General features: G+C 42.2%; 1 protein-coding gene across 3 annotated transcripts; it reads left to right on the forward strand.

The window, feature by feature from the left end:
- The first annotated feature begins 2,148 nt into the window (after positions 1-2,148).
- ZBTB24 (zinc finger and BTB domain containing 24) lies at positions 2,149-20,729 on the forward strand. Of its 3 annotated transcripts, none has more exons than XM_044426695.1 (7): positions 2,149-2,227; positions 4,675-5,646; positions 9,447-9,614; positions 11,574-11,657; positions 13,745-13,828; positions 15,888-15,969; positions 16,659-20,729. In XM_044426695.1, the coding sequence occupies exons 1-7, from the start codon at positions 2,155-2,157 to the stop codon at positions 17,470-17,472; spliced, it is 2,277 nt and encodes a 758-aa protein (XP_044282630.1). In that variant the 5' UTR covers positions 2,149-2,154; the 3' UTR covers positions 17,473-20,729. The 3 variants fall into 3 exon arrangements, with proteins under 3 accessions (XP_044282630.1, XP_044282644.1, XP_044282636.1); XM_044426701.1 differs by lacking the exon at positions 2,149-2,227 and adding an exon at positions 2,312-2,751; XM_044426709.1 differs by lacking the exons at positions 11,574-11,657; positions 13,745-13,828; positions 15,888-15,969; positions 16,659-20,729 and having other exon boundaries at positions 9,427-9,553.
- Positions 20,730-25,494: the final 4,765 nt, after the last annotated feature.

Genomic DNA, 25,494 nt, shown 5'->3' on the forward strand with positions numbered 1-25,494 from the left:
GTTGCTTTTGTATGCTTCTCCCACTTCATACAATGAAGTAGAATTACTGTGTAATTAGATGGTAGTGTTGAGAGCTGGTATCTTTTGCTCTACCCACAATTAGCTTGCCTTCTCACTTAGATGGACAAATAAGTGTCTGGACTATACCACTTCAGCAGGTGGACTGAATAGCCTTCCATTAAAAATTGGAATTCTGCACACATAATCCTGCCAAGTACACCTAGCGTCTTCCCTAAGGTATCAGTAGAATCTGGCAAATTAGCATGTGTAGTATGGTCCAAAGACACATTTATTCTAAACTATAATAGAATAAGCAGGGTTTTGGGGTGGGGTCAATCAGTGGAATATATCATTATGGAAATGCTAGTGCAGTAGCACCACTTTTGGAAAGAGAAACACACAGGGATGCTGCTCAGTACAAGGGTTTAACTCACAATTTGTCCTATGGGAATATTCTGCCAAGGTCAGACAGCTGTTGACTCTGAGAATATGCCTTGTGGAACAGGAAAGGAATGGTGTTTACTTCAGCATTGGAAAGGAGCCAACTGGTATTACAGTGGAATTTCAGGGAAAGTTGTGGGTGAATTGTAGTCTCCCTGGAGTGAGTAAGCATGGAAGTTGAAAAGGCTGTATTTTACCATATATTAATGCACACTTGCAAGTTAGTAATGTCTCCTGCAGGCCCTGGATTTTGTATGGTGGTGGGGGAGAGTCCTCTTGAAGATGGTTGAGGCAAGGAATCATCTTACTCTAGGACAGTGATGGCAAACCTTTTAGGAACCGAGTGCCAAATTGTGACATAAAACCCACTTATTTATCACAAACAAATTAAGCCTAAAAACTGAGGGTTTAGTTTAGAAAAAACATCTCACACACAGTCCAAGCAAATATATATAACCTTGGCAGCGCACTGACCAGCCATGTGAAAGCTCGGACGAGTCACGGCTAATGAGTCACAGCTTGTGATGTCATCACCTGGCGCCGCTACTCCTTTCCAAGCATGTGCATGGCCCCTCTGTGTGCTGTTAGCCAATGCTTGGCTGCTGGGGTGATGCTGGGGTGACCTGGCTCGCGTGCTGAGAGGGCAGTGTGCCCACTGTGGCATGCATGCCATAAGTTCCCCACCACTGCTCTAGGGGAACAGCCAGCTTCTCCTCCAAAACAACCTGTACCTGAGTCACTGCTTCCAGAGGTGCTTCAACAGTTGTGGGGAACAGGCTCCTCTCTCTGACAACCTGAATTTTCCCATCAATGTCCTCTTCAGCATCCCTCCTGGTCAATTACTGATTAATGTGGTATGTGATTTGACAGCGCTTTTGGAGGTGGCTCTCCATAAAAACACTGAAGATTCACGTTTGTGTCTTGTGAATGCAAAGTAAAGCATATAATTTGACTTTAATGGCAATTTGACAGGACAATGGTAATTCCTGACAGTGTTGCTGGGCCCAACCTGTGCTATTCAGAGAAAGGGCTATTGAGAAATGGGCAGAGACAAAAGTGCAACTTCCTCTTGCCTTCCTCACTATTGCTGCCCCACCATCTCCTCAGGTGGTGGAGAAAGAATAACCCCAACTCCAGAACGGACAGTTGAACGACTTGGAAGGCAGAGCACCAGCTTGGAACCATCTTTGTGGAGGGCTCTTGCCCAGTGGTTGAGCCGATGCTTGGAACACTATAGGCCCCTTGCTCAATCCCTCGCATCTCTGGCTAGGGCTGGGAAAAACTCCTGTCTGAAACTCTCAATAGCGGCTACCAGTCATCGTCATCCAGAATGAGGCACTTTCCTATGTTCCTAGTAGACAATGTACGTCCTGCTTAGAGTAGACCCACTAAAATAAATGGGGTTTAGGTGAGTCTAACCTTCCGCACCTTACGCCCAGGGGAAGAGGGGGCAGCCCACCCGCCAGGGGGTGGGGAAGTACATTCTGTCAAGGAACGTCTATGCTGCTCGTGGCGCCCGTTACAGCGCAAAGCTGGTCACGGATCCGCGCCACCCGGCGCTCCTGCGGACAAGCCAGACCGGCTCACGACCAGAGCAAGTCAGCGACGCCCTCAAACACTCCCGCTCCTTCCCGCCGCCGCCGCCGCCGAGCCCGGCCCCGCCCGCGCCGCGTTTGTGACCCGCTTCCTCCCCCACGCGGCGTCACTTCCGGGATGCGCGGGGAGGGTGGTCGGCCTGCGCGTTTGCCCAGCTCGGACGCCTGTCACGGGGCTCGCTTCTCGCATGGTAAGTCGCTCTTCCTTGCTGTGGGAAATACTTGGCAGCGGAGGAGGACCCTTCCCTTTCTTGGATCTGTGTGCATCCCGAGACTGCCAAACGAAGGACAGAAGCTTTCTTAACTTCTCCCCCGCTCTTTCTCTGATTCTCTTCTTATCTAACTACCACAGTTGACAGCAAAATTTAATCTACTAGCTTAGGCATCCGCTATTTTTTCTTTTCTCCTTTTTCCCTTGGCAACACTCCTGTACTTACACGGTTGCTTAAGAGACAGAAATTCAGGAGGTGAGACCTTTTGTAAATAAAATGCAATGAAGGCAAAAGCATCACCTGTTGAATTTTTGCTCCTTGTGCAGTACTTAAAGGCGCAGGAGCCCTGCCAGAAGGAAAAGAAAATGCAACCCTACTCCGTTTCGCATATCATGCCCTTCCCTTGTTGCTTTTGTATATCCCTTTTGTGTTTTATCTCTGGCACTGTATTCTTCAGTTTTTTATTTTTCTCCTTTGATTGCAGATGGTTCTGATCCCTTCAGGTGGGTGGATTTTAAACACTATCCACAAATTGTTTCACTTAGTAATGTTTTCCTCTGTTATTTCTCTGGGGACTCTTATTTCAGTGTTTGCTTTAATCTCATAGTCCAGTACTGAGAAGGCAAACAATCTAAGCAGAAGAATATTTGGCCAATCTAGATAGTTCTCTTAGATTTCTTTAAGGATCTGACTATACCTTTCCATTTTCTGGATTTCCCAATAGATGAGAGCTGGCCAAGGAAGAAATAAGCTAACCTTGAATATCTTGACCATTGCTTTGTTTTTGTTTCATAACTAAATTGCAGTCATAAATGGTAATCCATAAATTGGTAATGGTAAATTTAATATTGTCTTCCTAGCTAGAATTTAGAGAAGTTTTTAAAGTATGAAATATTTTTGTTTCCAGAAGGATCACAGAAGTTATGTTACTTATAAGAGATTGTAATTTCTCAGCTGTTTTTCCAGTAATGTGAGTTTCTTTTGTTTGTACACAGTATTGTTGAGAGCTACTTCCTTGTCGGGATCAAATTACTTATTGTGCCATGCAGAAGTACATAGTAGCAGCTTTTTGTATGCCTTTGCCTTGGTGTATGTCATCCTGTTGGTACCACCTGCATAAATCATAGTCTAGTTAACTTTCTGGAGTTGTACACAAAATAGCTGTTAGAAAAGCAACAGTTGGGAAGATCAACTGATAGCTGGGTTATAGATTTATCCCCAGCATCACCAACTGATCAGGGCTATTGCCAGTTATCTGACAAGGCATATATAAGTAGAAGAACATGGGGAAAGCTTTGTTGTTCACCATAATCAATGGTTTTTCTTTTACCAGAGCAAGATGCTTTGGTTCAGCAGAGTGAGGGAATTCATGGAAAATTTGTTATTCTGCTCCCTCTCCCGCCCTCCACACACATATACACACATGTATACACACACACACACACACAGAGCGAGCGAGCGAGCATGGTTAAGCCATTACATGCTCTCAGTGCAGTAGGTTAAATAGGTTTTTTTAAAGTCTGGAATATCATCCCCCAAAAAGCATTTCTTGTCTTTCTCAAAAAAGAATCTTTTTCATTGTAGAAATCAGTAAGCATTTTTAAATAATATATAAAAGGAAACCATGTATATACTTTGTTTAAAATTAACAAGTAATACCAAAAGATCTGCCTGTCTCAGGAGCTTAGTAGTAGGTTTTGTTGTACCTTTACAGAAGTCAACAGCAGAATTCCTATTTGATTTAAATGCAGCTAAACTGCAGTCAGTGGGGGAGCCTGTTGTTCTAAACATGGAAGGAAGTGAACAGAAGTGAATTAGAACCCATGGGGTCCCCTTCTTTTTTAAGTCGATACTTTAATAGAGAGAAAGGAAAGAGAAAGTTTTCACTGTTTGCCCCTTCCTGCTGCAGCCCCCCACACCAACTGCTTTGGAAGGTCCTCATACCTGCCAGAGCAGATTTTTGTGGGAAGGGAAAAAAGGTGAATTTTGGGTTCTCATAGTTCAGCCTCCAGGAGCATCTGTTCATGAAATTTTGTTCTGTGCAGTTCTGGGTCTAACCTAATCTCTGTATTTAGCTTTTCTGTTAATTTAGCTATGCCATCCAGTAGTCCAAATGTTGCCCATGCTTAGGACACCTGATTCCAAATCATAATAATGATTTATGTGTGCGTTCTCCTCTGCATATGTACATTCTTCATGGGGTGGCATGTTCTAGGACCTTCTTCCCATTGCTGCCCTATGAAAAAGCATAGACAAACACAAAAACAAAAACAACTTTGAAGTTTAGGGACCCCATTGAGTAACATTTCATGCTCTTTGCAGGGATTTGTAAACCTCCTGTGTACATGCAAAACAGCACATTCTATTCACCCAGGATCTTTGAATCCCAGCCAATGTATTTCTACCTTTTCTCCCTCTATATCCAGCAACAATGGATGAAGCAGGACCTGATGCTTCTGAGAAGCTTATAGTCATCCACTCAAAGGTTCACAGAGATACTATTCTGGCTAACTTTGAAGACCAGAGAAGAAAAGATTTTTTGTGTGATATCACTTTAATTGTAGAAGATGTTCACTTTAGAGCACACAAAGCTTTACTTGCTGCCAGCAGTGAATATTTTTCCATGATGTTTGTGGATGAGGGAGAAATAGGCCAGTCTATCTATATGCTGGAAGGGATGGTGGCAGATGCTTTTGGTGCACTGTTGGAATTTATTTACACGGGCTATCTCCAAGCTAGTGAAAAAAGTACAGAGCAAATTTTAGCCACTGCTCATCTCCTTCAAGTAAATGACTTAGTAAAGGCATACAAGGAACAACAGCCAAATTGTGGTTTGAATACTACGTTACCCACCATTCCTAATGCTGAAACCACAATACCTGTATTGACAAACAAGAAAAGTGAAGATCCACCAAAACGAAAACGTGGAAGGCCAAGAAAAGTGAAGAACACTCCAGAGGAAAAACTGGGGACATCTACTGAAGATGCACAATTAAAAGAAAACAACTCAGTTCATAATGAGCAAAATTTTATAAAGAAAGATTCTGTGGCAGAAGACAGAAATTCCAATGAGCGGATTCCTGTAAGTGGAGAATCAGGGGAAACTGAACATGCCTGTAGTTCAGATGCTGTGGTGAACATCTCCACAGAAAAAGATGAAAACTATGACCCTAAAAGCCAAAGTACACAGCCCAGTCAGAGTCGTTACAGCAAACGCAGGATACGGCGGTCAATCAAGCTAAGAGATTATAAACTTATTGGTGATGAAGAAGATGGTGGACTAAAAAAGAGGACTAATGGGAGGAGAAAACGTGCCAGTTCTGAGGTTGAATGTAAAGACTGTGGTAAACTTTTTAAATATAATCATTTTTTAGCTATTCATCGAAGAAGTCATACAGGTGGGTACTGGACAGTAGTTTATTTTATTTAATGTCATGGTGCAAATATGCAATTTGAATGATGTTGTTGAATAAAATATTTTAACTACCTTTTAAGGTATAATACAATTTATTTGCATGATTATAGGTTAATTATTAAATTGTTGTATAAAATAAATTACATAAACCTACAAAAATCAAATTATGTAGTGGTTAAAATAATTAACATTTCATTATGTAGATAATATCCTTTGGCTTAAATAAAAACGCCCATGTTAAATTTATAACTGAAAATTAAAATGGCAGTGCAATTTGTTACAAGTTTACTGAGAAGTAAGTCTCACTGTGTTTAATTCCACTTACTCTTAATGGGAGTATAACATTAATTATGAATCAACTGAGATGCAGGCAATGTGATGCACATAATGCAGGATTCCAAACAATCAATTGCCATCAATAGCATTCCCAATTTATGAATTTTCTCTCACTTTAAAATTTGTATTTTAAAAACTATAGATTAAAATTAGAAGTTTTAAATTATTATAAAATGGATATAGCAAATATGTCACCTTGCAAATAACTGAGCCCTTATCAGAATTTTAAAATGTTTCTGAGACATTTAGCTTTCAAAAGAATTAAATATCTATCAGAACTTCCTTCAGCATAGATTAAAATAAAGAATGTCCCAAATCATTATGTAAGATTATTTCTTTATGTTTCTTCTAAAATAGCAGTTGGTAACTGTTAGAGTCTTGCTATTATCAGTTTCACTTCATTTTTTAATCAAGATTTATGCATTAGCAAGTTCTGGTCCAAAGTTGAACTTAGATGCAATCTGCAGTTGAACTGCATACATTTCTAAGCTTGCAACATGATTTGCAGAGCAAAAAGCATGTTAGCAGCTTGCATATATATGAAAAATGTATGTTTCTGAAAAAAGCACTCAGATCCACTTGAGAATTAATAGAAGACTGCATCCATATACATACATTGGGAAAAAATAAGCACAAAATATACACATATTTTCATAGAAAACTAAAAAAAAAGGTTGCAATCTGATAGGACTCAAATTGGAATAAGTTTCAAGATGAAATTTTGAAAATGTCAGCAAATTTGAGTACTACCATGTATGTTTTTCTAAGAGGATATTTGTTTCATAGAAATAAGTTTCATAACTGTTTTAAATAGTTCAATTTGGCATACTACATTTCGAATTATTTCAAACTACAAAATTTTTTCAGTACAATTTTTACATAGATCTTTGGCTGTTTCATAGGTTCCAGGAGATGAATGTTCACAATGATAATTCCTCCAGGTCCCCCCACCCACCACTGTTTTTTCTGTTGAATGCAGTGATGGCCAACTGGTCAGATGCAAGTGGAAGCAGATCCACTGTGCCACAGTGCCAGCATTGGCTGGGTTCAGATATCACAACTAGCAGCCCTGCATGATTTCCAAAGTGCTTTTGTTTGTTTTGGCTTAGATATGCCTAACGGTCAAGTTACAGTGGTACCCTGGCTCACGAACTTAATCCGTTCCAGGACTCTGGTCGTGACCCAAAATGGTTGTGAGCCAAGTTAAATTTCCCCATAAGGTTCAGTGTAAATAAGGTTAATCCGTTCTGTAACTATTTTTTTTAATCAGAAAAATGTGAAGCAAAGTGACAAAGAACAACGAAGATCGTGGCCATCTCCTCCAACCTCCAGCACGAGCATGGCCATGTCCCCCCCACCCCAGCACACCTGCGGTCGAGCCGTCATCCCTGCACACGCCTGTCATCCCAATGGGGAGAGGGGCGTGAACACAGGCACGCTGGGGAGGGGGAGACAGGCACGATCGTGCTGTGGTGGGGAAATGGCCAAGATCGCAGTTGCACTCCTGCAGGAAAGAGGGGCACAATCATGGGCGTGCTCATGCAGGAAAGACAGGCATGATCTCGGCCATCTCCCCCCCGCCCCCAGCACGATCACAGCCATCTCCCCACTCGGGGGGGGGGGGGGTTGGGAGACGGCTGCAATCATGGCCACCACCCAATACGGAGTTCGCGACCTGAGTTGAAATGTTTATGAAATTTTTGTTCGCGACCCAATTTGGTCGTGAACCAAATTGTTTGTGAGCCGAGATACCACTGTATTTCTATGCTAGCATCATTTCCATTCTCCTCACTCAGCCCTCCTATTGTTGACACTTTTACCATCAGCCAGTCCTCCTGAAATCCAGTCATATGCTGGATGGCTGGAGCAGCTCCTACAGCTGCTGCTTTTTCCCAGGGGCTCTGTGGTTGGTGCATACAAGGACCCTGGAATCTGCAATGTTCAGCTGATCAGGGAAATCAAACCATAGACTAGACTCCTGCTGCTTACTGTGTTTTTTGAAAACCAAATGTACAATGCTGAAATACAGTGACAGATTTCATATGAGACAACAGACCTGCACAAGAAACCACTTGTTGTATCATGCAAACTCGCCCATTGTGTCTGTGCATGCTGGGAAAGGACCAGTATTGTTGGTTGAAAAGTATAGTGAGCACCCTTCTGATGTGAAAAAAAAAAGATTAATGCTTCTGCATCACTTATGATATAATCAATTGGTATATAGCATTTAGTTACTTCTACTAAATTTATACTGATCTATGTTAATATTTTAAGGAATTCATATTATCATATCAGCCCTTACAATAAGTTGTCTAACTATGCATTATAAATCCTTAGCCATAGATTCAGTAGGTGGTTTTAGGAAAGGAACTGTTTTTTCTGTTATCAGTAAGAAATGAAGATAAACTAAAACAAACATATGAAACTAAAGATAAAATGAAAGAAAAAATACTTGAGTGGTAACAACCTCATTCAGTAGTTCCATCATAAACATATGTTAATTTTTAAAGTATTATTTATTATGAAATTATTCAATAACATTTGATTAATTAACCATGTTCTTTCAAATGAATGAAAACAAAAACAAGTACGTAAGAGTGAATGCAATCCATTTATCATTCAAAAAAGTTAAAGACAGACTAGTTGAGTTAGATCATTCTCTGCTAGCTGCATGGGATGCCATGCAAGTGTTGGTTTTCACCATTACAGCCTTAAATGGTTTGGGTCAGCTTATTTGAAGGGTCACCTACATTCATATAAACCTGACCATATGTTAAGATCATTGTTGGAGACCCTAATGACTTCCCCATCATTATGATCTGTAAAATTGGTGGGAAAGAGAGAGAGGGTTTTCTTCATGTTGGCCCCTTCCCTCTGGAACCCTCCACCCCCAGCAAAATATGACTGGATCTTTCTGTTTCTAACAGGATTTATAACACATCCTTATTTTCATTGGCTTTTACTTGAATGTTTTTTCTTATATATGCCACTTTGGCTACTGATTCGTTTTAAAAATAAATTGATGATGTAATGTGCTTGAGTCTAATTTTAGACTCTAAATGAGTCTAAAATAGAATCTTTTATAAGCTGCCTTGGGAAGACTACAGAAAAGTGTATGGAATAAATAAATTTTATACATACATTTTCAAACAGTGACTTTTCCCTACCTCAAATATAGCAAGGAACTATTCTTCAGCCTTGCCCCTCCATTAGCAATATAGTGATGATAATACTATGGTTGCGGAAGAAGTACTTATTAGGTATTAATGATTCTTTTACAGCAAATAATAGCATCTTTGTTTTTCTCACAGTAACACATTATTTGTTCTTCTGTAGTATCAAAAAAGTTTGGTTTTTCTGTTTTAAATTATATGGTTTGAAGCAACTTTCTGTCAGCTTGAAATGTCTAACTATTTGCTATTCACAGACCTGGTACCTTGTTTTTAGGGGAGCGCCCATTTAAGTGCAGTGAATGTGGTAAAGGCTTTTCCCAGAAACATTCTCTTCAAGTTCATGAGCGGATGCATACCGGAGAACGGCCATACACTTGTACTGTTTGCAATAAGGCTTTAACAACAAAACACTCACTCCTGGAACACATGAGCCTCCATACAGGTACAGTCATAAGCAATCTAGTTGTGCTAAGAATGTAAAGATTTTATAATCTGGCTGCCTGACTGGATGTGGCCCAGATCAATTAAGGGCAGCATCATCTCCAACAACCGGAAGTGTGATGCCTCTGGGCCCTCACAAAGAGGGCATGAAGGGGATGGCTATCCCCAGGGTTTTGTCCTTGATATTTTGCATTCAGAGGTATAGTCCCTGAACCTGCACTTGGAGCTTCAGTTAGCTCATCATGTTAATAGCATCCATAGACTTAATCATCAGTGAATTGATGGAAACCTTTTTTAAAACCATAAAAGCTGGTGGTCATCACCACATCTTGTCAAGTAAATTTTATGTATGGTAAATTTCATGTTAGTTGCATATATAACGTTAAATTCTACAGTAGTCTTCAGAATTATTCCACCCTCCCTTGACTTTTCCACATATTGTCATGTTACAAGGATTTAATTGGCATTGTGCCAAGGATTTGGCATGCCAAGGATTTAATTGGCATTGTGATCATTTGATGAAAACAAGATACTCTGCATTGTGAAGGTGCAAACTATTTTTTACTGTGGCACAAAAATTAAGAAAAATCAAACTGGTACATATTGGTTTTGTAAATATTCACCCTCTTTGTAGTGACATTCTGACACAACTTAACTGCCTTCAGAAATAAGTAGTTGAATGGAATTCAGACATGCAGCATCATGAAGGCCAAGGAGCTATCAAAACAATTCCAGGATAAAGTTATGCAGAAGCACCAATCAGGCTTGGGTTATTAAAAAGATAATCAAACTATAAATATCCTTCAAAATACTGTTAAATCTATTATTACAAAATGGCCCAACTGTGACTCTACCTAGAGAAGGCAACCATCAAAACCCAGTGACCAGGTAAGAAGGGCATGAGTTGGAGAAGCAACCAAGAGGTCAGTGGTGACTCTGAAGGAGCTGGGGAGATCTGCAGCTGAAATGGGAGAAACTGTGCATGGGACAGCTATCACCTAGGCGCTCCTCAATGCTGGACTTTATGGAACAGTGGTTAGAAGGAAGCCACTGCTGAAAGAAACCCTTATCAAAACTCATCTGGAGATTGCAAAAAGGCATGTGGGAGATGAAGCAAAACATGTCAAACCAAAATGGAACTGTTGGGCATGGTTACAAAATGCCACGTGTGGCACTTAAAGCCGGCAGTGCTCATTGCCCTGAGAACACCACCCCCACAATGAAGAACTATGGTGACATCATGCTGTAGGGATGCTTTTCCTTGGCAGGAAGGAGGAAACAAGTCAAGACAGAGGGCAAGATAATGGAGTCAAATGCAGGAAAATTCCAGGGGAAGACTTGTTTCACGCTGCAAGAGACCAGGACTAGAGTGCAGATTCACATTCTTGGCAAGACAGTCACCTTAATCACACAGGCAAAGTTACACTGGAGTAGTTTGGAAATAAGAACCAGAATATCTTAGAATGGCTCAGTCAAAGCTCAGACCTCAGTCTCATTGAGAATCAGTGGCAAGACATGAAAGGTGCTGAGCACCTGTGCTCCCCATGCAACCTGACAGAGTTGGAGCAATTTTGCCGGGAGGAATGGACAAGTACTGTAGGATGAACATGCACAAACCCCATGGAGACTTACCCAAGAGGACTTAGAACGGTAATTGCATCCAAGGTGCTTCTGCCAAGTACTGACTCATGGGCAGGGGAGGGGGGATGCAACCAAGTGCCAGTTGTTTTAGGGTACTTTTGTGACACAGTAAAAATATTTGGCGTCTTCACAGTGTTGAATATCTTGTGTTCATCAAATGGTAACAATGCCCATTAAATCCATTTCAATTCCAGGTTACAGGACAACAAAAGGTAACTAATTGAAATGGGGGTGAATAATTCCACAAGGCACTGTACAACAATATTTGTTGTGATTGTTTTGAAATGACTTCTGGAATCCTCTGTTCTTTGTCTTTCAGGACAGAAGGCTTTTACCTGTGATCAGTGTGGAAAATATTTCAGCCAGAAAAGACAACTTAAGAGTCATTACAGAGTTCACACAGGTATAAAAAATCTAGGAGGCAAAGTGTATTCTGGTACTTTGTTGTGTCCCTAACGATGACAGATTCATCTGTGCTTTTTCACTAATTGTTTACTGTGCATTCCAGAGAAAGCATTTCAACCAGAGCATCAAAAATACTTTAAAGATGTTTTTCGCCTTACAGTGATTAAAAAAGAGGCATATATGAAAAATGTAGCAAGGTATAAGACATACTTATATATCAAGGAGGAGCATTTTTTGTTGGTGTTGTTAGTCACAAAGTTGTGTCCAACCCATCGCGACCCCATGGACAACACTCCTCCAGGCCTTCCTGTCCTCCACCATCCCCTGGAGTCCACTTAAGCTCACATGGACAGCTTCAGTGATTCCTTCTAGCCACCTCATCCTCTGCCATCCCCTTCTTCTTTTCCCATCAATTGTTCCCAGCATTAGGTACTTCTCCAGGGAGTTCTTCCTTCTCATTAGATGGCCAAAGTATTTGAGTTTCATCTTCAGTATCTGGCCTTCTAAAGAGCAGTCAGGGTTGATCTCCTCTAGGACTGACCGGTTTGATTGCCTTGCTGTCCAAGGGACTCGCAGGAGTCTCCGCCAGCACCACAATTCAAAGGCCTCAATCCTTTGGCGCTCAGCCTTCCTTATGGTCCAACTTTCACAGCCATACATTGCAACTGGGAAAACCATAGCCTTGACTATACACACTTTTGTTGGCAGGGAGGAACATTAGAATCCTCTGAATTCTTACTTTGGCTTGGTGTGGGTTGTTGAATTCTGAGTTGTTGTGATGTGTGAACAGAGCCACATTAACAAGCAGCAGTTTGTTAACCATGAACAATGCAAAAAGAGAATGCATGGTATGAGTGGCTTAAAAAATGTTTTATCATTGCATAGGAATACAGAAATATGGGTTGGTCAGTACCAGTTCCAGTACTGCACTGCTGCAAAGGCATTTGAGATACAAGGAAGGAAAAGGGAAACATACAGTGCAGGGACTGAGAAACCAGACTAGTTAGTTTGATTGTCTGCTAGACAAACACTAGGCAGGGCAACAACCCATGAGCAAAATAAATCACAAGGGTTCTATGCAAACCAAGCCCTTGAAGATTCAAGTCAGTGGCCACATTCACATGTCACATTAACCCACCATGCAAACAGCTACTCAGTGTGGTTTGTCTGTGGAAAAACCCACAGTACAGTAGACAGTCGATAGCACAGATGAAATCACAAAGAACATTAGGTGTTCTTGTTGCTGTTCCTGAGTAGCTCACTAAGCAACCCCTGTAATCCCTGATGAAATTGTTTTCCCTGGTTCAAATGATAACAGCGACCCATCATGGTGGAAATTACACATAGAACAAGCCATGGTTATCAAGCCTCAAAAAGCTCATGTTCTCAAAAACTAAGCCACCCTACAGGAAGCAGTCTGGATTTGAACAACATCACAACCCAGTATGACTAGTTACACCTGACAGGTTATGTTGTGAAAACCCAATCAGTGAGATTATTCTGGAGTTAAGGAAAAAGCCTCAGGGTTGTTTAGCACATGATAAAGAAGCACAGAGAAGTATGGGCGAGCCACATTTCTAGTAAAACATATGTACTCGTACTAAGTACCTTTCTTGAATAAAGAATGTAGATTCTAATTCCAAAGTGGGTGCTTATGGATCTCCCTGTGGGACTCCAGAAGTTTTTGCCTCCATTTCTCATAAGCATTAGCCAGCATAGTCTGTGGTGAGCTATAATGAGAGTTGAAGACAGACACATTTAAAGGGCTATAGGTTGCCCAGCCATATGCTAAATGATTGCTTTCAGTAGCTTTAAAATAGCAAATGTTCTTTTATACGGAACTGACTTTAATCACTGCTCTAGGCTAGAAGAATATAGTAACATTCATGCCATATTAAGGAAGGAAATAACTGCCTCTATTTTTTTTAAATAATGCCTTATATTGTTCATTATAGTGTTGATTCCTGTTTGAGTGTGTTAAATTTCAAAGTTAATGCTTCTGTTTGGAACACTGAGACAGTCATTTTAAATAAAAGAAATAGGTTCAGAATAATTAAGACCCCCTTTTATTCTTTTTATAATTAGGCCTTTCATTACCAGAATGTAACCAGTGTCATCGTAAATTCATGGACGCAGCTCAATTGAAGAAACATTTAAGAACACATACAGGTAATAACCCTCTCATTTTGTTTGCAAAAGAGTTGTCCTTTGAGTGATGCCATGATGGGTAATAGGTGTTTTGCTTCTTGGCCTTGCACAAAGCAGGAACACTCAAACAAGCAGTCTGAAAAAGAGTTACAGTGGTACCTTGGTTCATGAACGCCACAGTTCGCAACCAAATCGGTTCATGAACATTTCAGAAAAAATTTTGCCTCCATTTGCGAACTTCTATCGCAGCCATGTTCCCACATGAACACGATCGCAATCGCACCCATCTTCCCCGCACAAGCACGATTGTGATTGTACCCATCTTCCCCACTTGTGGTCGCAGACAGACCTGTGGTCACTTGCTGTGAAGCTTTTTTGTGTGCTTTTTAGCAGATACAGTAAAGTATTGTTCAATAATAATATTGAATAATGGCTCCAGAGAAAGTGCAGAGCAAGCATGGTGGTACAAAGAACATGCAGAGCGGTAATGAAGGTGACCAGAACATGCAGATTTTTCACCAAAATTGACCCTGCAGCTACGAGCCAAAGAAGAGAGGAAACCCCTGAAGGAGAGCTCCCTGATGTCTTTATGGAGGGGGACTCTCCCTCCAAACAATAACCTCCCCCCCCCCACCTAGGTCAGTGTTCTCTACTGTACTGTACTTTGTTGTTCTTTGTTACTTTGTTTCAAATTTTTGTGATTTAAAAAATATTTACAGAACGGATTAACCTTATTTACATTGAACCTTATGGGGAAATTTGACTTGGTTTGCAACCAATTCAGGTCGCGACCAAAATCGTGGAATGAATTACGTTTGTGAACCAAAGTACCACTGTACCTTCCTGCTGGAACAATTTCGCATGAGCCATTGTCCACAAGGGAAAGTTGTGCACAAATGAATTCAAAGAGCTCTAAAGAATAAACAGTGGCTATAATTAGGCAAATTACCACCATGCTATGTTGCCAGATCCATCATGTGCAGGACTTTACTGATAAGAAGTAGAACTCTTGTTTTATTCAGTGACAACAGATCACTGTGGTGCTCTCTGTTTGAAGACCATGAGCAGAGTGACAAAAGGAAATATTTATTTTACTAGTGCATTTGTATCCCAGGTTTTTCTCTCTTGTAAGGGACCCAAGACACCTACAGAATCTTCCTCCTCGCCATATTAATTTTACAAACAACCCTAGTTTGGGGGGACTAAACTCAGATTGCCTAAGTAACAGTCCAGTTCTCTAACTACCATACTAGCTTTCTATGTGAAAATGAATAAATTGTTTGAAGTTTTTTGTAAGGACAGAGCTGCAGAACACTTCAGGATATCATGCAGCATATTAGGATAAACTGGTAAATAAGGGTTGACTTAAAATCCTACACCACAGGTGCTTCCTGTTAAAAACAAGTCTCCTTTTGATGTTGCTGTAGTGTTCTGGGAACTGCAAACATACACTCCCAGACTCCCTTGGTAACTGGAAAATCTAAGTCATGTGGAAGGGGGTTCCAAGTGCTGTTCCTTCCTAAGCTACCCTTGGCTCAGTTCCAAGGGGCAGCAGCTTAGACCAGAAAGGAGGCTGCGTTGTTCGGTCCTCCCAAATGCCTTTCATCCTCTGACATTATAGGACAGCGCAGGAGGGATACATGAAGCCTCAGCTGTCATGCTGCTAAGTGAACCTCAGAAAAGGCCTTGAGGCATAAGAAGGGCATGGTGGCTATGCTTTCTCTTCCTTCTGTGTACCTATTAAGAACCAGAGTTGTTGAATATTACATACCTGAATGAGAGTCCTTTCCCCTCCCTACTCCTTAAATTCTAATGGGCTTTCAAAGCCTATTAAAAGTGGTACCAGTATCATCTGCCTGAAAGCAAGAATAATAATAGTTCTGCAATATTGCCATTAATTATTTCCTAAGCTTCATTCTAGTAGCTTTTGATATGCCCTATATTATGTTTTGGGGACAGTAAGGTATAGAGTTGAGCTGTTGTTACATTACTAGTGTAATTCCTGCACACTGCAAGTGGGGCTATTTTATTTTTGTAAGTAGTAATAGTTTGCTGTTATTCTAACCAATGGTTTGTGTAGGTGAAAAACCATTTACGTGTGAAATCTGTGGCAAGTCTTTCACAGCAAAGAGCTCTCTTCAGACTCACATCAGAATCCACAGGTATGCCATCCTTTGTGTTAATAGGAAACTAGTGTTTGAGAACTGGTGTTTTGAGTCAGCATTGTTACAGACTGTCTGTCCTGTTAGCTCTGTGTATGGCTGCAGGGTAAACTCAAAACAAGGGAATGTTGTATTCTGACACCATGTAAGATGAATGCCTGGCTTTATAGTGTATTTCAATTTGCGTGCAAACTTACTGGCTCTATGACTAAAGATTAGGAATTACATCATATTTGTTTAAGAACTGGTAAAAATAGCAGCCAAGCTCTGTCGAGACAAATGGAGGGATGGCCAAAGTGTTTCCACCAACACTGACACATTGATGCATACTAATCTTTTAATGATTCAGCTTTGTGGGTTTGGCTATGGCCTGCACTCCTGCCTGCTTACTATCCAGCTCAGTAAAATAGAGCAAAACTATACCAAGGAATGTGGGGGCAACATCTATACTGCCACATTCAGTGAGTGGCATTCGTTCATATTGTGGTCATGAACTGTAAGAGACTTGGTGTCAGGTGGCGGAAGATTAACTATTACTGAGTTATAACTAAGTTGCAAAGTAGTTGCAGCAAAAATTCAATAGGTGACATCTAGCTCCTTTAGTGCACACTATGTATGCTTCTTTTGAAATATCTGCTTTGTACATAGTATTCACATATCAGATTAATCCAAAATATTTTCCTTTGCAGAGGAGAAAAGCCATACACATGTAACATTTGTGGAAAATCCTTTTCTGATTCCAGCGCCAAGAGAAGACACTGTATCTTACACACTGGCAAAAAGCCTTTCTCTTGCTCAGAGTGCAATGTGCAGTTTGCACGCCTAGACAACTTGAAATCTCATTTAAAGATTCACATCAAAGAAAAGCAGTTACAGGAAGCGACTACTGCTCCCAACAGCAGCAGTCCAGAGGAAGTAAGAAACATTCTTCAGTTGCAGCAATATCAGCTCTCTGCCTCTGGGGCCCAGGAGATCCAGCTGCTGGTTACAGATTCTGTGCACAATATAAACTTTGTGCCTAGCCATAACCAAGGTATTAGTGTTGTCACTGCTGATGGTTCCCAAAGTGTGATGACAGACCATGCAGGCAGCCTTACCCTTCTCACTCAGCCGCCCCAGCAGTTGCAGAGCTTGCTTCTTTCTGCCCAGCCAGAACCGACAGATCAGATTCAGAATATCAATATAGTAAGCAGTCAAATGGAGCCTGCACAGGCTGAGCAAATGCAAGTCATCACACTCTCAAAAGAGGCCTTGGAACACCTCCATGCCAATCAGAGCCAAGCAGAAGTGCTTCAGATAGCGACAGGAGCGTCACACCCAACCCAACACCTGCAGGTGGCCCAAGAACCAAGCCAGCAGTTTCACATCAGCCAAGATACAGGCCTACCTCCTCAAATCAACAAAGGACAGACCCAGGCTGTACATGTTTCTGAATCACCCAAACAGTCTCTGTCTATAGAGCAACCATCTGGTGACCATCATATTGAGAGGCAGACTTTTTAAAATACAGGCTCATTTGCTTCTTAGATACTTATCAAACAGGGAAATCATGTCTTGCAGACTAGATCAAGTTTCACCCATTATCTATTTACCTTTGCATTTTGATAACACTGATGGTTGGCTTTATTGTTGCTGGGCGTTTTTAAAGCATTTTCTTAATTTAAATATATGTTGAGCTGTAGTTTCTTATCCAAAGTTTATATTCATTTCACCTGAACTGCAATAAATATTGATATTATGGATATGAGCCAGTTAAAGTACTTTGCCACCTCAGTAGGAAAGAGCTATGCATGAGCTTAGTTCTCCCACTAAAATGGGATGCATAAATTAACTTTGGCTAGATGATACTGTATATTTTAGCAATATTTAACAGCAGATTGATGTGTTAATTATTTTTCTTCTACATGCTCATTTTATAACAGCCCAGGCCCAATGCAGACCCAGTTTAATCTTGGATTCCAAAAACTAGGTATGGTCCCCCCAACCCCATGTTTCTGTTTACTAGGATTGTGTGAATGGTACCTCGTTAGGTCCACAGAGGACTTCTACAAATAAATGTGCAATATTGCAGGTTAAGCCACAATTTCCATTCCATTGATGCAGAAATGTGTGTAATTTCTGAAGAGGAACACATGTGCCTAGGCCATCCTAGAAAGTGCTAGCTGCAGCCTAAAAACAGTGTTTTGTTTCACCTGTGTTATATTTCACAATTGGCTTTGTCCATACACATCATGGCCCAATTCTAATTTTACAGAGGTTTGGTTTGTATCTAACAATTTTGGTCCAGTAAGCTATGGTTTCTCAGATCAAGAATGAGCATTATGACTAAGCTTACCCTCCTCCTTTACTTCCCATGCACATTTATATAATATTTTCCTGCTTAAACTACAGTTTTGTATTATGCTTGAACTGCTGAGTAACTATGGATTGAGCTCTGACTACAGTCTTGCTTTGCAAAGCAAGATCAAACTGGAGAAGAAGCATGAAGGTGCAATCCTGATTCTTGGTTTGAAAAAACATGGCTTGTTGACTCAACGTTGTTATTACTTAAATATGCTGTACTTTAATTGTGGAGAGGAATGTACATCAGAAAGCTTATCCTGATTAATGCAATCCTGATAGACATCTATACTCAGATATAAATGTTGATGTACATTCAGCCTCATGTTTCTTTCTCTACCTAATTTATACATTAGTTTGCACATGCTGATGCTTTTTGGCCTCAAGTTGAAAGTAGAACTAAACCTAATTCAACCGAACGTAAGGAAGGTTCAATATAATGGCCTGTACTGGAAATGCAACATTGCAGACCATATCAACATCCTTGTGTTAAAAATGCTTAATGATGATTGGATGTTATGCTGAGCTCTGTTAAAGAGGAGTAGTAGACATGTTCACATTAATTAGAGGGCAGGAAGCATCAAGTATTCAATCTTATAACCTATTCCTGATAGCTTGAGCAAAATTAAGGATTAAGATTATGATATATCATGCCCACACTCATTTAACTGTAGACATCTCTGGAAGCCAATCTTCTGGTTGTGTTTTGTCTGTTCCTCACTCCTATCCGGGGATCCTGGTGAATTGTATATCTTGAAATACTGCACAAGCAAATTTTTCTCATTTGCTTCAGTGAAAAATGTGTTCTGCACAGATGGTTGTGTTCGTGCAGCTGCCGCTTCTAGCAAAGTCAATGGTGAAATCTTTCTGGGTCAGGAGATCTCTCTATGTAAATAAGAGCCCCTGCAGCAACTTCCTTGTTCTGAACAACTCTCTTTTATGTAAACCCTCCAACTAATGCACAATGCAATGGAGGTAATTAGAGTCAATTAGTAAGACTCTTTGATTCAGTTATTGATTCTGCCATTAGTGTAGTTATAACCAAATCATATAAATTGTCTGTGCCTTAGCTTTCCAATTACAAAACAGGAATAAACATTCATCACCCTTGCCAAGCAAGTTAGTTATCCTTGATTGTTTAAGTGCTCGAAATAAGTGCAAAATACTGTTTAATCACAAAATAGAACTGTTCCTTCTAAATCTTCCATGTTTTGCCTTTAGAATGTGGCACTGCTTTTAAAATTGGCTGAGGTGCAAATAAACATCCTTTCAGGCCATAACAAATATTTATTTACTATATTACATATCTCAATCAGTTTCTCATCTCCTAAACCATGGGTCCTCAAACTAAGGCCCACAGGCCAGATCCGGCCCGCCATGCCCTTTTAACTGGCCTGCCCCACAGGTTTTGCACTCGCTGTGCACACACACAGCTTGCTCGCAAGGAGGTCGTTTTGGACTCGCTCAGAAACAATCTCCTCGCGACCAAGCCTGAGCCTCACCCCACACACCCCCCATCTGCCCCTCACCTCACATGCATGTGTGTGCATGCACGCCCCGCCCCACACCAGTCCGCGCCTCCCCACCAGCACTGACTTGGCGGCCCACAGCCACCACTGGCACCTGTCAACTGACCCCCTGTTAAAATAGTTTGAGGACCCCTGTCCTAAACAGTTTTACAAAGTGAAAAAAAAAGATACTAAAAATTATGTTGGTGCAGAGAGCTGGGAATAGACATGCAAATTGGAAATTTAGTTACTAGAAATTATTCTTATTCCAGATTGATGATTACATTGTAGCTAATACAGTTGCAAAATTAAATCACTAGTTTATTTTTAAAGATGCACTTTCCTCAGTTAATTATTAAAAATGTAATGCTTCTGTTTATCTAATTGCATATGTAAAGTGGAGCTATTTCTCCTTTAAAATAAAAACACAACACATAAATGTTTCCTTCTAGATGTTTTCTGTCTGCACTCAGCATATTCCAACTGCTAGTCAGAAACTCATTAACTGGGATTTTGTATCAGTTCTCTGATACACATTTTGGTGGACTTTTGACTTCACTTTTCACCCTCTACCTAACTTCTACAATAGTTTGCACATTCACCCACTTTTTCTCCTGAAGTTGAAAGTAGCAGTAGATCTGATTCAATTGAATATAAGAAAGGTTCAAGTTTGTTGTCTGCACCAGTGAATTGTGTTAGAAATGGAACACTGCGGGTTAGCTCTGCATATTTATGTTAACAACACATAAAGGCTGGATGTAATACTGAACTAATACTTAGAGGGAGGTGGCAGGAATCTGCACATAGTAACACACATGAAGTTAGAGGGGAGGAAGCATAGAGTATCCACTTCTTTAAAACTGCTCCTGATCTCTTTAGGCAAAATTAAGGGCCAGTATCATGATGGATAAGAACTGCACTGGGTTAACCCCAGAGTGTAATCTTTGCAATGCTCTGGAAACCAGTCTGCAGCTTTGTTTCGTCTGTTTCTGGTTTCTGTCTCCTATGTCCCCAGAAATCCTTCCCTGGGGGCTTGGGAACCAGTTAGAATGGTCAGAGAGGCCATTTTTTAAAACTGTTTTTATAATTTTATAGTATTTTAACTGTTTTATGGAGTCCTCCCTGGCCATGTTGCCGCTTATGTTTCCTGGGGAGTGCACCGGTGCCGCCATTGGGGTGATTATGGGCAATGGACGTAACAGCGGTGGGAGCTTAACGTGTCCGCATAGAAGAAGGAGGGACAGATGGCTGACACCTGTCCCTACTTCTGGTTTTGCTCCCAGCCAAAGGGTGCCAGGGAGTCTTGTCAGTCGCCCCTCGGGCCTGACGGTGCTGTTGCTTAAGGCCAGGTCGGTCAATAACAAATCTGCCCTCATCCATGCCTGATTGTGGATGAGGGGGCCAACCTGGCCTGCACAACGGAGACCTGGGTGGGAGGGGGGGGGGATGTTGCCCTCTCCCAATTGTGTCCACCCGGGTATCTGGTCCAGCACTGCTCACGGCCGGAGGGGAGGGGAGGGGGGGTCGCTTTGGTTTACCGAGCCTCCATCTATCTCACGGGACTTTCTGTCCCTTCGAGACCAGGGCTGGAGTGTCTCTACTTGGTGTTGGGCGACTGAGACAGACTGGGGATTCTGTTGGTGTACCGTGCACCCTTCTGCCCAACAGTCTCCCTGCCTGAGCTGACGGAGACTGTCTCGGACCTGGTGTTGAGGACCCCCAGGATGTTGGTCCTGGGGGACTTCAATCTCCATGCCAAGGCTAGTCTGACCGGGGCGACTCAGGACTTCATGGCCTCCATGACGGCCATGGGGCTGTCTCAACATGTCACCGGCCCGACCCATGAACGTGGACACACTCTGGACCTGGTTTTCTCGACGGGGCAGGAAGAGGGTGGTCTGAGGGTGAGTAATGTATGCTTGACTCCCCTGTCATGGTCAGATCACTTCCTGGTGAGGTTTGTGCTCGAGAGCAACTTCTCCCTCTGTAAGGGTGTGGACCCGATTTTGTGGGTCCGCCCCCGGAGCCGGATGGATCCGGAAGGATTCCTAAAGGCCCTGGGGGAATTTCCAGCTGACAAGACGGGTGCTCCTGTCGAGGCTCTGGTCGAACTGTGGAATGGGGTGATGACCAGGGCTGTAGACACGATCGCTCCTAAGCGTCCTCTCCCACCAGGCAGAGCCCGCTCTTCCCCTTGGTATACTCCTGAATTGAGGGCGATGAAGCAGGTTGGGAGACGGCTAGAGCGTAGGTGGAGGAAATCACGTGATGAATCTGACCAAACACACTTAAGAGCCCACTATCGGGCCTATGCTGTGGCGGTGAGGGCGGCGAAAAAGAGATTTTTTTCCACTTCCATTGCCTCCTCACAATGCCGTCTGGCGGAGCTCTTTCGAGTGGTGCAAGGCCTGGTTCGCCCAGGTCCGAAAGAAGATTTGATCCCACCCTCAAGGCCCGCTGTGACGACTTTGCCAGGCATTTTAGGGAGAAAATCACTCAGATTCGTCATGAGCTGGATAGCACTATTGATTCAGAGGCTTCAAAGGAGACACCAACGCTGCCGTCTGGTCCAGATTTATTGGATGAATTTCAGTTACTGCGGCCCGATGATGTGGACAAGGTGCTTGGGCGAGTACGTCCAACCACTTGCCTTTTGGACCCTTGCCCGTCTTGGTTAATAAATGATTCCAAGCACGGGATTGGAACCTGGATCTTGGAAGTGGTTAATGCTTCTCTGAGGGAGGGTCGGGTGCCTGCCCCTTTAAAGGAGGCGGTAATACGACTGGTCCTGAAGAAAGCGTCACTGGATCCAGAGATGGCCACTAACTATAGACCTGTGGCCAACATCCCGTTTCTGGGCAAGGTGTTAGAGCGGGTGGTGGCAGGACAACTCCAAGCACTCTTGATGAAACTGATTATCTGGACCCATTGCAGTCTGGCTTCAGACCCGGGTATGGTACTGAATCTGCCTTGGTCGCCCTGTACAATGACCTGTGCAGGGAGAAGGACAGGGGGAGTGCATCCCTGTTGGTTCTCCTGGACCTCTTAGCGGCTTTCGATGACATCGACCATGGTATCCTTCTGGATAGGCTTGCGGGATTGGGGGTCGGAGGCACTGCTTTGCAGTGGTTCCGCTCCTATCTCAATGACCGATTCCAGAAGGTGGTGCTGGGGGACTATGGCTCTGCGCCATGGCAGCTATGCCATGGAGTACCGCAGGGGTCCATTTTGTCCCCTTTGCTGTTCAACATCTACATGAAACCGCTGGGAGAGGTCATCAGGAGGTGTGGGCTGCGGAACCATCAGTACGCTGATGATACCCAGCTCTACCTCTCGTTTTCCACCAATCCAGGTGAGGCAGTGGCTGTACTGAACCGGTGCCTGGCCGAGGTAATGGGCTGGATGAGGGCCAATAAACAAGCTCAATCCAGACAAGACGGAGGTCCTGTTGGTTGGCGGATCAGGCTTCGGAGAGGGTGAATTGAACCTTGTCCTGAACGGGGTTGCACTCCCTCTTAGGGACAAGGTCCGCAGCTTGGGAGTGCTCCTCGACCCTGAGCTTTCACTGGAAGCTCAAGTAACAGCAGCGGCGAGGAGCGCTTTCCTCCAGCTTCGGCTGATTTATCAGCTGCGCCCCTACCGGGAGTACAACTGCCTTGCGAGAGTGACACATGCGCTGGTGACTTCCCATCTTGACTTCTGTAACGCGCTTTACGTGGGGCTACCCTTGAAGACGGTCCGGATACTTCAATTGGTTCAAAATAGAGCTGCCAGGTTGCTGACGGGGACTGGGCGTTATGCTCACATGACTCCAGTTCTCCGTCAGCTTCACTGGCTTCCCATTGAAGTCCAGGCCCAATTCAAGGTGTTGGTGATGACCTATAAAGCCCTAAACGGCTTGGGTCCTGGTCACCTGAAGGAGTGCTTACATCCATATATGCCCAGCCACCCCCTGAGATCGACAGGAGAGGCCCTTCTCCGGGAGCCCTCCATGAAAGAAATTAGGACGGTGGCTACTCGGAGGAGGGCTTTCTCAGCAGTGGCGCCTAAGTTATGGAATGCGCTCCCCAGAGAGGTCCGCCTGGCGCCGTCGTTATTTGTTTTTCGGCGCCAGGCGAAGACCTTTTTATTCAAGCAGCATTTTAAATGTTAATATTATTGAATTTTTCTGGCCAGGGCGGCTTATTTTATATTGTATATTTGCAATTTATTTTAATGTATATATTTTAAAATGTTAGTTAACTTATTTGTTGTAAGCCGCCCCGAGGCTTCGGCGAATGGGGCGGCATAAAAATGTTTCAATAAATAAATAAATAAATATAGAAGCAGTGGCCTGTAAAAACCACCTCCCTTGCTTTTTGCCACAAGAAGTTTCTGAGCAAAACTGCTTCAAGGATGTGCTTGCCAGTGGTATAAACTGGACCCAACCCATAGTATGTTATCTATAACCTAGATAACGGCAACAAATTATAAATAAAGCTATAAATGTCTACAAAACTACTTATTCTTTTAAGTATAAATATATAAAATGAAATAAAGTGAACTTACTTTGCCTGGGAATGCTTCTATCTAATTAGGATTGCATCATTAGCAGTTAAAGCAAGGTTTTCATCCTAACTTGTCAAACATATTGATATACTACTGTCATGTTACAAATGATCATTTTAGAATGATATTCTGGTTGCCAATAACTGGTTGCAAATTAAAATCAACCACAACATTCTACACAAAAGGTTTACACTGTAGTCTTCAAGATGTTGAAAACTGAATGTTGGCAGTATTTTGGACCTTCTGATTATTTTGACAATTAAAAGTTACATACTAAAAGGCATGTACAGGCCTCTTTTAAATGATGCAAATGATGCAAAATCATTCCACAATTACATGATAGAGGTTTATAATACTCAGTATTTTCATTGTTAATGTTTATGGATGCATAGTGGTCTTTATGGAGCCAAAACAGTAACATCCACACACAAAGGTGGGGGGAAGTAACTAATGCACTAAAGGAAATTCCTCTGCTAGCTTCCAGGGATCAGAGCTCGGAGCAGGGGTGGGACTAAAGGAAGCAAACTCTGGAGTTTTTCCATCCCTGGAATACAGTTTAATAGAAGATTGGCTGCTAGAGTCCTGAACAGAGGCCCCCACATGGCAACATTTTGTTGCAGGTCCAACTTGATCTTCTATATCCAATAACCTATTTTGTAATATGCTACAGAATTTTGCAGCTCTGGTTTGACCATGAATGGATGAACTGCTCTGTATCCCAGAACAGGAAAGGCAAAAGCAACCCTGCCATTGACTGAATTACACAGATTCTGCAAAAGGGTAGTCAAGACCAAGTAGAGGACACAGAAGCCAATGCACTCCAAGAAGCTAAGAACCCTGCAAAAATTAAAAAAAAAATACTGGAACAGGTAGTGATTTTTTTCTTGGGGTGAGGGTTAGGGATAGGAGGAGGAAGAGACTGGGAAAAGGAATGAAAAGATTGTTCCATGTTGCCTACGACTACAAAAGTAAGAAATTTTGAAGCTCATACCTAGGGTTAACATTCCCAACTAAATCCTTGACAACATGCCTCTAAATATAATTCATAAATATATAAATGTGTACTTCTTAATTGCCCTTAGGGCCCACTCCAAATCAACAATGATTAGTTCTTTTTTTGCATCAGTTG

The sequence above is a fragment of the Varanus komodoensis genome, unplaced genomic scaffold, assembly GCF_004798865.1.
Source record: "Varanus komodoensis strain SLA01 unplaced genomic scaffold, ASM479886v1 scaffold1, whole genome shotgun sequence".
NCBI classification, from domain to species: Eukaryota; Metazoa; Chordata; class Lepidosauria; order Squamata; family Varanidae; genus Varanus; species Varanus komodoensis.

Coding starts and splice junctions, on each gene's coding strand:
- ZBTB24 (XM_044426695.1), top strand. CDS start 2,155: ATGCGCGGGGAGGGTGGTCGGCCTGCGCGTTTGCCCAGCTCGGACGCC. Junction 9,615..11,573: donor ACACATGAGCCTCCATACAG/GTACAGTCATAA, acceptor TTTGTCTTTCAG/GACAGAAGGCTTTTACCTGT. Junction 15,970..16,658: donor ACTCACATCAGAATCCACAG/GTATGCCATCCT, acceptor TTTCCTTTGCAG/AGGAGAAAAGCCATACACAT.